General features: G+C 46.4%; 1 protein-coding gene across 2 annotated transcripts in view; it reads left to right on the forward strand.

Moving 5' to 3' along the window:
* Positions 1-8,243, forward strand: part of LOC119948413 (sulfotransferase 1C1-like) — a 29,139-nt gene extending 20,896 nt beyond the window's left edge. For both annotated transcript variants that reach the window (XM_038770139.1, XM_038770138.1), the window contains exons 5-8: positions 635-761; positions 3,740-3,834; positions 6,246-6,426; positions 7,791-8,243. In XM_038770139.1, coding sequence (XP_038626067.1) covers positions 635-761; positions 3,740-3,834; positions 6,246-6,426; positions 7,791-7,903 — 516 coding nt within the window. In that variant the 3' untranslated portion in view covers positions 7,904-8,243. The remainder of the gene's footprint in view (positions 1-634; positions 762-3,739; positions 3,835-6,245; positions 6,427-7,790) is intronic.
* The last annotated feature ends 5,515 nt before the right edge of the window (positions 8,244-13,758 follow it).

The following is a 13,758-nucleotide window of genomic DNA, read 5'->3' on the forward strand; positions in this document are numbered from 1 at the left end:
ACACGATAATTATTATCACCTCGCCCCCTCCTACCCCCCTTTTCCTCTGCTCCTCCTCCCCTCCCCATCGCGCCGACTCCCTCCCTCTGCTCTATCATAATCATCATCAATCGTATTTATTGAGCTCTTACTATGTGCAGAGCACTGTACTAAGCGCTTGGGAAGTACAAATTGGCAACATATAGAGACAGTCCCTACCCAACAGTGGGCTCACAGTCTAAAAGGGGGGCTCTACCCGCCTCCCTGCCCCATAGCACATGTGAATATGTGTGCATATTTATTATTCTGTTTATTTTATTAATGATGTACATAGATCTATAAATTCTATTTATTTATTTTGACGCTATTGATGCCTGTCTACTTGTGTTGTTTCGTTGTCTGTCTCCCCGCTTCTAGACTGTGAGCTTATTGTTGGGTAGGGATTGTCTCTGTTGCTGAATTGTACTTTCCAAGTGCTTAGTACAGTGTTCTGCACACAGTAAGCACTCAATAAACACTATAGAATAAATGAATGAATGATTATTATTATTATTTACATTTATCCCTGGGTGGATATGTTGATTGGTGGCCACTAAGGAATCATTCCTTTTCTCCCTAATTCTGTTTTTCTCTGCCTCCGTCACATCTCCTCTAGATCATCTATATAGCAAGAAATGCCAAAGACTGTCTAGTGTCCTACTATCACTTTTCAAGAATGAATAAAACGATCCCTGACCCAGGAACCTGGGAAGAGTACATGGAGTCATTCATGACTGGAAGAGGTACTAAAATAATTCTCTGTTTCGCTTCCCAACTGATTCGAAGGTTCACAGGGAAAGTGGGAAGATGATTCCGGCTCAGTCCTTTACTTTTGAATTTGGGGCTCTCCGTGAGATTCTTTCCACGCCGGTGAGTGTGTCAGGGAAGAGCAATGGACCACCCACACTCCCTCCGGTGTGGTTTTTCACTTAAAGATCCATCCTTGCTGCATTGATCCACTTTCCTGTTTTGGGGAATCTCAGTCGATGCAACGGATTTGCTCTCTCAGTTGCCACTCACCATGGTGGTCTGCCCAGGGTGGTGGATTTGCAGCCCCCCACAGCTGCTTGGCCTTCCTGTGTTTTTTAGTCACTCCGTCATTTTTATTGAGCACTTAGCGTCTGCTGAGAGCACTGTACTAAGTGCTTGGGAGCGTACAATATAACAGTTGGTAGACCCATTCCCATTCCCCACCCACAATGAGCTCTTAATCTAGAGCTCACAACCAATACAACTTACTTATAACCCAGTGCTTAGTACGCTACACCGTGGTGTAGTGGCTAGAGCACGGGCCTCCGAGTCAGAAGGTCATGGGTTCTAATCCTGGCTCCGCCTTGTCTGCTGTGTGATCTTGGGCAAGTCACTTCACTTCTCTGGGCCTCAGTCACCTCATCTGGAAAATGGGGATTGAGACTGTGAGCCTCATGTGCGACAGAGATTGTGCCCAATCCAATTTGCTTGTATCCATCCCAGCACTTAGTACAGTGCCTGGCACATAGTAAGTGCTTAACAAATGCCACAACTTTTATTATTCTTATTGTTATGTGCCTGAAATAATAATCAATCAATCAATCAATCGTATTTATTGAGCGCTTACTGTGTGCAGAGCACTGTACTAAGCGCTTGGGAAGTACAAGTTGGCAACATATAGAGACAGTCCCTACCCAACAGTGGGCTCACAGTCTAAATAATAATTATGGGATTTGTTAAGTGCTTACTATGTGCCAAGCACTGTTCTAAGCATTGGGGTAGATACAGGGTAATCAGGTTGTCCCACCTGGGGCTCACACTTTTAATTGAGGCCCAGAAAAGTTAAGTGACTTTCCCAAAGTCACATAGCAGACACGTGGAGGGGTTGGGATTCGAACCCAAGCCCACGCTCTTTCCATTAAGCCATACTGCTTGGAACATGGTAAGCACTGAACAAATATCATCATCATCCATGTTGAAGGACTCTGTTTCTAGCAGTGGCAGCAAGGTTTCTGGAGGAACCGTGGGATAATAATTAATAATAATAATCGTGGAATTTGTTAAGCGCTTGCTTACTATGTGCCAAGCACCGGACTGAGATTGGTGGTAGATACAAGATAATCAGGTTGGACACAGGCCCTGCCCCACATTATGATCTCAGTCTTAATCCCTATTTTACGGATGAGGTAACTGAGGCACAGAGAAGTGAAGTGACTTGCCAAAGGTCACACAACAGACAAGCGGCGGAGCCATGGTAAGACTTCCGGGCCCATGCTTTATCCACTAGGCCATGCTGCTTTTCTTATTATGTCCCAAGTGCTTTACTAAAAGCAGCTCAAGATAATCAGGTTGGACACAGTGCCTGTCCCACATGGGGCTCACAATCTAAATGTTCTTTGCCCTTAATAATAATAATAATAATAATAATAATGGCATTTATTAAGCGCTTACTATGTGCAAAGCACTGTTCTAAGCGCTGGGGAGGTTACAAGGTGATCAGGTTTTCCCACGGGGGGCTCACAGTCTTCATCCCCATTTTACAGATGAGGTAACTGAGGCACAGAGAAGTTAAGTGACTTGCCCAAGGTCACACAGCTGACAATTGGCAGAGCTGGGATTTGAACCCATGACCTCTGATCACCTTATATCTACCCCAGGCTTAGAACAACGCTAAGCACATAGAAAGTGCTTAACAAATACCACCATTATTATTATTCATTCATTCATTCAATCGTATTTATTGAGCACTTACTGTGTGCAGAGCACTGTACTAAGCTCTTGGGAGGTACAAGTCAGCAACATACAGAGACGGTCCCTACCCAACAACGGGCTCACAGCCTAGAAGGGACTCTATTATTATTATTATTGTGCCACAGTTACCTCATCTGTACAGAGAAGCAGCGTGGCTCAGTGGAAAGAGTCCGGGCTTTGGAGTCAGAGGTCATGGGTTCAAATCCTGCTCCGCCACTTGTCAGCTGTGTGACTATGGGCAAGTCCCTTAACTTCTCTGGACCTCAGTTACCTCATCTGTGAAATGGGGACTAAAACTCTGAGCCCTCCATGGGACAACCTGATCGCCTTGTAACTTTGTAACCAGGAGGCCTTCCCAGACTAGGAAGCCTTCCCAGACTGAGCCCCCTCCTTCCTCTCCCCTTCCTCCCCCTCTCCATCCCCCTGCCTTACCTCCTTTTCCTCCCCACAGCACCTGTATCTATGTATATATGTTTGTATGTATTTATTACTCTATTTATTTTATTTGTACATATTTATTCTATTTATTTTATTTTGTTAGTATGTTTTGTTTTGTTGTCTGTCTCCCCCTTCTACGCTGTGAGCCCACTGTTGGGTAGGGACCATCTCTATATGTTGCCAACTTGTACTTCCCCAAGTGCTTAGTACAGTGCTCTGCACACAGTAAGCGCTCAATAAATATGATTGAATGAATGAATGAATAACCTCCCCAGTGCTTAGAACAGTGCTTTGAACGTAGTAAGCTCTTAACAAATACCATCATCATAATGGGGGTTAAGACTGTGAGCCTCATGGGGGGCATGGATTGTGTCCAACCTGACTAGCTTGTATCTATCCCATTGTTTAATACAGTGCCTGATACATAGTAAGCACTTAACAAATATCTTTTTTTTTTTAAAAAAAAAAAAGGACGCTTCTCCATCTGGGTTGCCCATCCCTGTAGCTCCTCCGGCTCTGATAAAATCTCTGTTGCCTCTGGCTCTCTTTCGGCCTCTCACAGTGCTCTGGGGGTCCTGGTACGAACACGTGAAAGGATGGTGGAAGGCGAAAGACAAGCATCGCATTCTCTACCTCTTCTACGAAGACATGAAGGAGGTGAGTGGGAACGCGAGGAGCGGGACAATTTCAGGGCTCCTCCAACGCCAACCACCTGGGCTTCTTCCTGCTAGGAGACTTAGATGATGGTAATCACGGTATTTGGTAAGTGTTTGAGAAGCAGCGTGGCTTAGTGGAAAGAGCCCGGGCTTCGGAGTCAGAGGTCGTGGGTTCTAATCCCGGCTTTGCCGCTTGTCCGCTGTGTGACTCTGGGCAAGACGTTTCACTTCTCTGGGCCTCGGTTACCTCATCTGTAAAATGGAGGGTAAGACTGTGAGCCCCACATGGGACAACCTGATTACTTTGTATCTCCTCCAGAACATTCAGTCATTCATTCAATCGCATTTATTAAGCGCTTACTGTGTGCAGAGCACTGTACTAAGCGCTTGGGAAGTACAAAGTGGCAACATATAGAGACGGTCCCTACCCAACAACGGGCTCACAGGCTAGAAGTCTATTTATTTCTATTTATTTATTTTACTTGTACATATCTATTCTATTTATTTTATTTTGTTAGTATGTTTGGTTTTGTTCTCTGTCTCCCCCCTTTTAGACTGTGAGCCCGCTGTTGGGTAGGGACCGTCTCTATATGTTGCCAACTTGTACTTCCCAAGCGCTTAGTACAGTGCTCTGCACACAGTAAGCGCTCAATAAATACGATCGACTGATTGATTGATTAGAAGGGGGAGGCAGGCAACAAGACAAAACATGTGGACAGGTGTCAAGTCATCAAAATAAATAGAAATAAAGCTAGATGCACATCATTAATACAATAAATAGAATAGTAAATATGTACAAGTAAAATAAATAGAGTAAAAAATCTGTACAAACATATATACAGGTGCTGTGGGGAGGGGAAGGAGGTAGGGTGGGGGGGATGGGGAGGAGGAGAGGAAAAAGGGGGCTCAGTTGGGAAGGCCTCCTGGAGGAGGTGAGCTGTCAGTAGGACTGAGCCATGCTGCTTCTCAATCCCTATTTCACAGATGAGGTATAACTGAGACCCAGGGAAGTGAAGTGACTTGCCCAAGGTCACACAGTGGACGAGTGGCAGAGCAAGGACTAGAACCCAAGTCTTTCTGATTCCCAGAGCAGTGCTTGGCACACAGTAAGCGCTTAACAAATACCATCATTATTATTATTATTATTTTGTGTCAGGCATTGTTCTAAGCACTGAGCCAATCAGGTTGGACACAGTCCCTGCCCCACAAGGGGCTCACATCTTAATCCCCATTTTCCAGATGAGGGAACTGAGGCCCAGAAAAGTGAAGTGACTTGTCTAAGGTGACACAGCAGACAAGCCACAGAGCCGGGATTAGAAACCACAGGAGAAGCAGCGTGGCTCAGTGGAAAGAGCCCGGGCTTTGGAGTCAGAGTTCATGGGTTCGAATCCCGGCTCCGCCAATTGTCAGCTGTGTGACTTTGGGCAAGTCACTTACCGTCTCTGTGCCTCAGTTCCCTCATCTGTAAAAGGGGGATTAAGATTGTGAACCCCCCATGGGACAACCTGATCGCCTTGTAACCTCCCCAGTGCTTAGAACAGTGCTGTGCACATAGTAAGCGCTTAATAAATTATTATTATTAGTATGACCTTCTGATTCCCAGGCCCGTGCTCTATCTGCTAGGCCATGCTGCAAAATATCAGACTGGTCTGAAGACAGTTTTATCTCCTCCGCCTTTCCCAGTTAGAGGGAATGTCACTAGGGTTTGTGTTTGTGGAGGAATTTTCCATTTGGGAGCAAGGGACCAGAAGTAAGGTAACCTAGGTTCTAATCCCATTTCTGCCACTGCCTTGCTATGTGGCACGTGTCAGTCACCTAACCACTCTGCACCCCAGTTTCCTCATAATAATAATAATAATGATGGTATTTGTTAAGCGCTTACTGTGTGCAAAGCCCTGTTCTAAGCGCTGGGGAGGTTACAAGGTGATAAAGTTGTCCCACAAGGGGCTCACAGTTTTCATCCCCATTTTACAGATGAGGGAACTGAGGCCCAGAGAAGTGAAGTGACTTGCCCAAAGTCACCCAGCTGACAGTTGGCAGAGCCGCGATTTGAACCCATGACCTCTGACTCCCAAGCCCGTGCTCTTTCCACTGATCCACGCTGCTTCTCATCTGTAAAATGGAGATAAGATACCCGCTTTTATCTATGTGATCTTGAGCAAGTCACTTCACTTCTCTGGGCCTCAGTGACCTCATCTTTAAAATGGGGATTAAGACTGTGAGCCCAATGTAGGACAGAGACTTTGTCCAATCTAATTAGCTTGTATTCCCCCCAGCCTCAGAGCTTAGTACAGTGCCTGGCACATAGTAAACCCCTAACAAATACCACAGTGATTATTATTATTATCATTACTATTATTACTTTGGCTCTCCCAGGGTTCAGGCTGACATTCCGAACTCCTTTCCAAACAGGACCCAAAGCGTGAGCTCCAGAAATTATTGCAATTCATGGAGAAGGATCTACCTGAAGAGACTGTGGATAAAATCATCTACCACACCTCATTCGACGTGATGAAGAACAACCCCATGGCCAACTATACCACCATGCCTTTATCAGTGATGGACCATTCCATCTCCCCATTCATGAGGAAAGGTCTGTGAGGCTTCTTTTCCTGGGAAGATCCAAACCTTCCTCCAGATAGCTGAAAGGGTTTAGAAAAATCACTGTCCATAATAGCTGTGGTATTTAATAATAATTATTATTATCATGGTATTTGTTAAGCACCTACTATGTACCAGGCACTGTACGAAGCACTGGGGTGGATGAAAGTAAATCAAATTGGATGCAGTCCCTGTCCCATGTGGGGCTCAGTCTCAATCCCCAGTTTACAGATGAGGTAACTGAGGTTCGGAGAAGTGAAGCGACTTGCCCAAGGTCACACAGCAGACAAGTGGTGGAACCGGGATTAGAACCCATGATCTTCTGACTCCCAGGACCGTGCTCTATCTACTAAACCATGCTGCTTATTTGTTAAATGCCTACTATGTGCTAAGCACTATACTGAGTGCTTAGTGCTGAGTGCTGAGGTAGATACAAGATAAATCAAGTCCCACATGAGGCACAAGGAAGGGAAGGAAGAAAGAAAAAGGAAGGGAAGGGAAGGGAAGGGAAGGGAAGGGAAGGGAAGGGAAGGGAAGGGAAGGGAAGGGAAGGGAAGGGAAGGAAAAGAAGGGAAGGGATGGGAAGGAAAAGAAGGTAAGGGAAGGAAGGAAAAGGGAAGGAAGGCGAGGCGAGGGGAGGGAAGGGAAGGGAAGGGAAGGGAAGGGAAGGAAAGGAAAGGAAAGGAAAGGAAAGGAAAGGAAAGGAAAGGAAAGGAAAGGAAAGGAAAGGAAAGGAAAGGAAAGGAAAGGAAAGGAAAGGAGGAAGGAAAAAAGGAAGGAAGGAAAAAAGGAAGGAAGGAAGGAAGGGAGGGAGGGAGGAAGGAAGGAAGGAAGGCAGGAAGGCAGGAAGGCAGGAAGGGAGGGAGGGAGGGAGGGAGCGGAGGGGAAGTGGGAGGGGAGGGAAGGAAAGGAAAGAAGGAAAGGAAAGGAAAGGAAAGGAAAGGAAAGGAAAGGAAAGGAAAGGAAAGGAAAGGAAAGGAAAGGAAAGGAAAGGAAAGGAAAGGAAAGGAAAGGAAAGGAAAGGAGGGAGGGAGGGAAGGGAAGGAAGAAAGGAAGGAAAAGAAAGAAATAAGAGAAGGTAAAGAAAGAAAGAATGGATACAATCCCAAGTTCTCTGAGTTCAGACCCAGAACCTGTGCTGAGTGCAGAGCAGCCCAGCCCCTAGGACCACTGGTGGCAAATATAAAGTCCCTCTCAGAGGGGCCATGACAATCCAGTGACTCACTGGGGTAGAGCACACAGGTTTGATTCAGCCAGGTGTACCCCGCAGGCCGGAACGTCACCGCCGGTTTGCCCATTGACCAGGGCCTCCACGGCTGAGCTGGTCACCGTGCCTCTGTCTTGGCCTTGTTGCAGGGATGCCCGGAGACTGGAAAAACCATTTCACGGTGAGGCAGAATGAGCGGTTCGACGAAGACTACAAGAGGAAGATGGCTGACACTTCCCTGACTTTCCGCACTGAGATCTGAGAGCGAGGGAAACAATTCTGAGGCGATGGGGATTGAAAGCCAGAGAACGCCTTTTCCTCCCACTCTCCTGTACCGACCTGGGGTCATAATAGCAATAGTAATAATGGTCTTTGTTAAGCGCTTACTATGTGCCAGGAACTGTTCTAAGCTCTGAAATAAGCTCTGTGGGGGAGGGGAGTAGCAGAAAAGAGGCCCCCAGATTTTGAGCCTATTGTGTGCATTTGTCTGTGTTGTGTTCTAATGATTTCATCACTCCCGATGTTTCTGTCTCCCGTTTCCTTCTCCCCACCTTTATACCTAGATTGTGAGCACCCCCACAGTGCAAGGGCCACGGCTAATTCCCACCTCTGAATTCTTTCCTAGCTCTTAGTATTGTGCTCCAGACTGTAAGCTCATCTCTGGACTGCAAAGTCGTTATGGGCAGAAAACGTGTTAGCTAATTCTGTCATATGGTACTCTCCCCATACAGTGCTCTGCACACAGTAATCAATCAATCAATCAATTGTATTTATTGAGCACTTACTGTGTGCAGAGCACTCTACTAAGCGCTTGGGAAATACAAGTTGGCAACATATAGAGACAGTCCCTACCCAACAGTGGGCTCACAGTCTAGAAGGGGGAGACAGAGAACAAAACCAAACACACTAACAAAATAAAATAAATAGAATAGATATGTACAAGTAAAATAAATAAATAAATAGAGTAATAAATATGTACAAACATATATCATCATCATCATCAATTGTATTTATTGAGCGCTTACTATGTGCAGAGCACTGAACTAAGTGCTTGGGAAGTACAAATTGGCAACATATAGAGACAGTCCCTACCCAACAGTGGGCTCACAGTCTAAAAGGGGGAGACAGAGAACAAAACCAAACATACTAACAAAATAAAATAAATAAATAAATAAATAGAGTAATAAATATGTACAAACATATATACATATGTACAGGTGCTGTAGGGAAGGGAAGGAGGTAAGATGGGGGGGTTGGAGAGGGGGAGAGGAAGGAAGGGGCTCGGTCTGGGAAGGCCTCCTGGAGAAGGTGAGCTCTCAGCAGGGCCTTGAAGGGAGGAAGAGAGCGAGCTTGGCGGATGGGCAGAGGGAGGGCATTCCAGGCCCAGGGGAGGACGTGGGCCGGGGGTCGACGGCGGGACAGGCGAGAGCGAGGTACGGTGAAGAGATCAGCGGTGGAGGAGCGGAGGGTGCGGGCTGGGCTGTAGAAGGAGAGAAGGGAGGTGAGGTAGGAGGGGGTGAGGTGATGGACAGCCTTGAAGCCCAGGGTGAGGAGTTTCTGCCTGATGCGCAGATTGATTGGTAGCCACTGGAGATTTTTGAGGAGGGGAGTAACATGCCCGGAGCGTTTCTGGACAAAGACAATCCAGGCAGTGGCGTGAAGTATGGATTGAAGTGGGGAGAGACACGAGGATGGGAGATCAGAGAGGAGGCTGATGCAGTAGTCCAGACGGGATAGGATGAGAGATTGAACGAGCAGGGTAGCAGTTTGGATGGAGAGGAAAGGGCGGATCTTGGCAATGTTGCAGAGCTGAGACCGGCAGGTTTTGGTGACGGCTTGGTTGTGAGGGGTGAACGAGAGAGCGGAGTCGAGGATGACACCCAGGTTGCGGGCTTGTGAGACGGGAAGGGTGGTAGTGCCATCAACAGAGATAGGAAAGTCAGGGAGAGGGCAGGGTTTGGGAGGGAAGACAAGGAGTTCAGTCTTGCATATGTTGAGTTTTAGGTGGTGGGCAGACATCCAGATGGAGATGTCCTGAAGGCAGGAGGAGATGCGAGCCTGGAGAGACGGGGAGAGAGCAGGGGCAGAGGTGTAGATCTGTCATCAGCATAGAGGTGATAGTTGAAGCCGTGGGAGCGTATGAGATCACCAAGGGAGTGTGTGTAGATCGAGAACAGAAGGGGACCAAGCACTGACCCTTGGGGAACCCCCACAGTAAGGGGATGGGAGGGGGAGGAGGAGCCTGCAAAAGAGACTGAGAATGAACAACCGGAGAGATAATTTAGCCTTTTGTAGTCTGGCTTTTTTAATCTATAAATTAGAGATGATGATAGCTTTCTCTCCCTACTCTCAAGGTTGTTGAGCAGACAAAATATCATAAGTAATGGAGAAAAATCTTACTGGAAAAATTAAGTGCCTTATAATAATAATAATAATGATATTTGTTAAGCACCTACTATGTGTCAAGCACTGTACTAAGAACTGGGGTGGAGACAAACAAATCGGGCTGGACACAGTCCCGGTCCATGTGGGGCTCACAGTTTTGGTCCCCATTATACACGGGCTTTGGAGTCAGAGGTCATGGGTTCAAATCCTGGCTCCGCCAACTGTCAGCTGGGTGACTTTGGGCCAGTCACTTAACTTCTCTGTGCCTCAGTTACCTCATCTGTAAAATGGGGATTAAAACTGTAAGCCCCCTGTGGGACAACCTGATCACCTTATAACCTCCCCAGTGCTTAGAATAGTGCTTTGCACCTAGTAAGCGCTTAACAAATACCATCATTATTGTTATTATGAGATAACTGAGGCACAGAGAAACAAAGCGACTTGCCCAAGGTCACACAGCAGACAAGTGGTGGATCTGGGATTAGAACCCATGACATTCTACTACACCATGCTGCTTCGCTAATAAATGCAAGCTTTTATTAATATCTAGCAATAATGCAGTGGCATTTATTGAGCACTTACTATGTGTAGAGCACTGTACGAAGCACTTGGAAGAGTACAATCACTCATTCAGTCGTATTTATTGAGCGCTTACTGTGTGCAGAGCACTACACTAATCCAATCAATCCAAAAGAGCACTGTACTAATCCAATCCCAAAGAGTTGGTAGACATGTTCCCTGCCCACCATGAGCTTACAGTCTAGAGAGGGCGACGGACATGAATATACATAAACAAACAAAGAAATGAAATATGGCTTTGTTCATAATGATGATGATGGTATTTGTTAAGCGCTTACTATGTGCAAGGCACTGTTCCCCTCACCTGGAAAATGGGGGTGAAGACTGGGAGCCCCCCGGGGACAACCTCATCACCTTGTAACCTCCCCGGCACTTAGAACATAAGCGCTTAATAAATGCCATCATTATTATTAGTAGTAGTAGTTCCCTCATCTGGAAAATGGGGGTGAAGACTGGGAGCCCCCCGTGGGACAACCTCATCACCTTGTAACCTCCCCAGCGCTTAGAACAGTGCTTTGCACATAGTAAGCTCTTAATAAATGCCATCATTATTATTATTATTATTATAAGTGCTGTGGGGATAAGGGAGGGGTGAATAAAGAGGGCAAATCCAAGTTCAAGGGTGACACAGAAGAGAGTGGGAGAAGAGGAAATGAGGACTTGGAGAAGGCCCCTGGGAGGAGATGTGCTTTTCCTCAGCTTTTGAAGATGGGGAGAGTCAGTCAGTCAATCGTTTTTATCGAGTACTTACGGCCTGCAGAAAACTGTACCGATTGTTTGGTAGAGTACAGTAGAACAATACAACAGACCCATTCCCTGCCCACAATGAGCTTACAGTCTAGAGGAGAGCGAAACTCGGACGGACATGACGAGGGAGGACCTTCTAGGACAGAGGCAGGATGTGGATGAGATGTTGGTGGGAATATAGGTGAGATGGGGCTACAGGGAATAGGTGGGCATTAGAGGAAAGCGCTTAATAAATGCCGTCATTATTAGGAGGAAAGCAGCGGGGTAAGGTGGAAAGGGGCAAGGTGATGAGTGCTTTAAGGCTAACGGTAAGGAGTTTCTTCCCCTCTCAGGGTCGCACCTGGAGTTTCCAGTTTTCTACCGGTCTCGACTACGGGAGGGAGAGTCAAGCAGAGGCCTACCCATTCCAATCCTAGCTTGGCCAGTGGTTAGCGAGTGGCAGGCAATCGGCTATGAGCCAAAACTCACTTGTGCTGGGCAGCAGCGGAGTGGAATCAATCAATCAATCGTATTTATTGAGTGCTTACTGTGTGCAGAGCACTGTACTAAGCACTTGGGAAGTACAAGCTGGCAACATATAGAGGCATTCCCTACCCAACAGTGGGCTCACAGTCTAAAAGGTGGAGACAGAGAACAAAACCAAACATACTAACAAAATAAAATAAATAGAATAGATATGTACAAGTAAAATGAATAAATAAATAAATAGAGTAATAAATATGTACAAACATATATACATACATACAGGTGCTGTGGGGAAAAGAAGGAGGTAAGATGGGGGGATGGAGAGGGGGACGAGGGGTAGAAAGAAGAAAGTCGAAAAGTCTTTTGGAATCAATCAATCATATTTATTGAGCACTTACTGTGTGCAGAGCACTGTACTAAGCGCTTGGGAAGTACAAGTTGGCAACATATAGAGACAGTCCCTACCCAACAGTGGGCTCACAGTCTAAAAGGGGAAGAAAGTCGAGGGCGGAGACTAGGGTTTACTGCGTGGAAGGAGGCAGGGATAAACCACTTCCAGATTTGGACCAAGAAAACCCTCTGGATCCACTACCAGAACGACTGCGGATGGAGAGCGGGGGGTTCTGGGAGAGACGTGTCCGCGGTGTCCAACTGTAAGTGCTTAATAAATGCCATCATTATTATTAATATTATTACTTCCCAAGCGCTTAGTACAGTGCTCTGCACACAGTAAGCACTCAATAAAACCAGTTGAATGAATGGTGTCGCCATGGGTCAGAAACGACTCGATGGCATGAGACGAGAGAAGAAGGAGTTTCTGTTGGATGTGGAGGTGGATGTGGCTCTTGAGGTTCTTGTGGTTCTTGTGGTTTTTAGACTGTGAGCCCACTGTTGGGTAGGGACTATATATGTTGCCAATTTGTACTTCCCAAGCGCTTAGTACAGTGCTCTGCACACAGTAAGCGCTCAATAAATGTGGTTGAATGAATGGTGTCGCCATGGGTCAGAAACGACTCGACGGCATGAGACGAGAGAAGAAGGAGTTTCTGTTGGATGTGGAGGTGGATGTGGATGTGGTTCTTGAGGTTCTTGTGGTCTTTGTGGCTTTTAGACTGTGAGCCCACTGTTGGGTAGGGACTATATATGTTGCCAACTTGTACTTCCCAAGCACTTAGTACAGTGCTCTGCACACAGTAAGCGCTCAATAAATGTGGTTGAATGAATGGTGTCGCCATGGGTCGGAAACGACTCGACGGCATGAGACGAGACAAGAAGCAGTTTCTGTTGGATGTGGAGGTGGATGTGGATGTGGTTCTTGAGGTCCTTGTGGTTCTTGTGGTTTTTAGACTGTGAGCCCACTGTTGGGTAGGGACTATATATGTTGCCAACTTGTACTTCCCAAGCGCTTAGTACAGTGCTCTGCACTCAGTAAGCGCTCAATAAATATGATTGATTGATTGATTGATTGATTGATTGAGGAGTGGAGAAACATGGGCTGAACGGTTTTGCAGAAATGTGATCCCGGTGGCAGAGTGAATTGAAGTATGGACTAAAGTGGGGAATGACAGGACGCGGGGAGGTCAGAAAGGAGGCTGATGCAATAATCAAGGCAGAGTAGCCTTGATTATTGTGAGCCCCATCTGGGACAACCTAATCACCTTGTATCCGCCCCAGCACTTAGAACAGTGTTTTGAACATAGTAAGCGCTTAATAAATGCCATTATTATTATTATTATTATTAATAGGATAAGTGACTGGATTAATGTGGTAGCATTTTGGATGGAAAAGAAAAGGCAGGTTTTAGCGATGTTGTGAAGGTCTGTGGTAGGTGGTACACACGTTCCCCGCCTTCGATGAGTTTACAGTCTACTGGGGGTGACAGACATCATAAATAAAGCAGCATGGCTCAGTGAGAAGCTGTGTGGCTCAGTGGAAAGAGCC

This window comes from Tachyglossus aculeatus, chromosome 2 (genome assembly GCF_015852505.1).
Source record: "Tachyglossus aculeatus isolate mTacAcu1 chromosome 2, mTacAcu1.pri, whole genome shotgun sequence".
Classification (NCBI taxonomy): domain Eukaryota; kingdom Metazoa; phylum Chordata; class Mammalia; order Monotremata; family Tachyglossidae; genus Tachyglossus; species Tachyglossus aculeatus.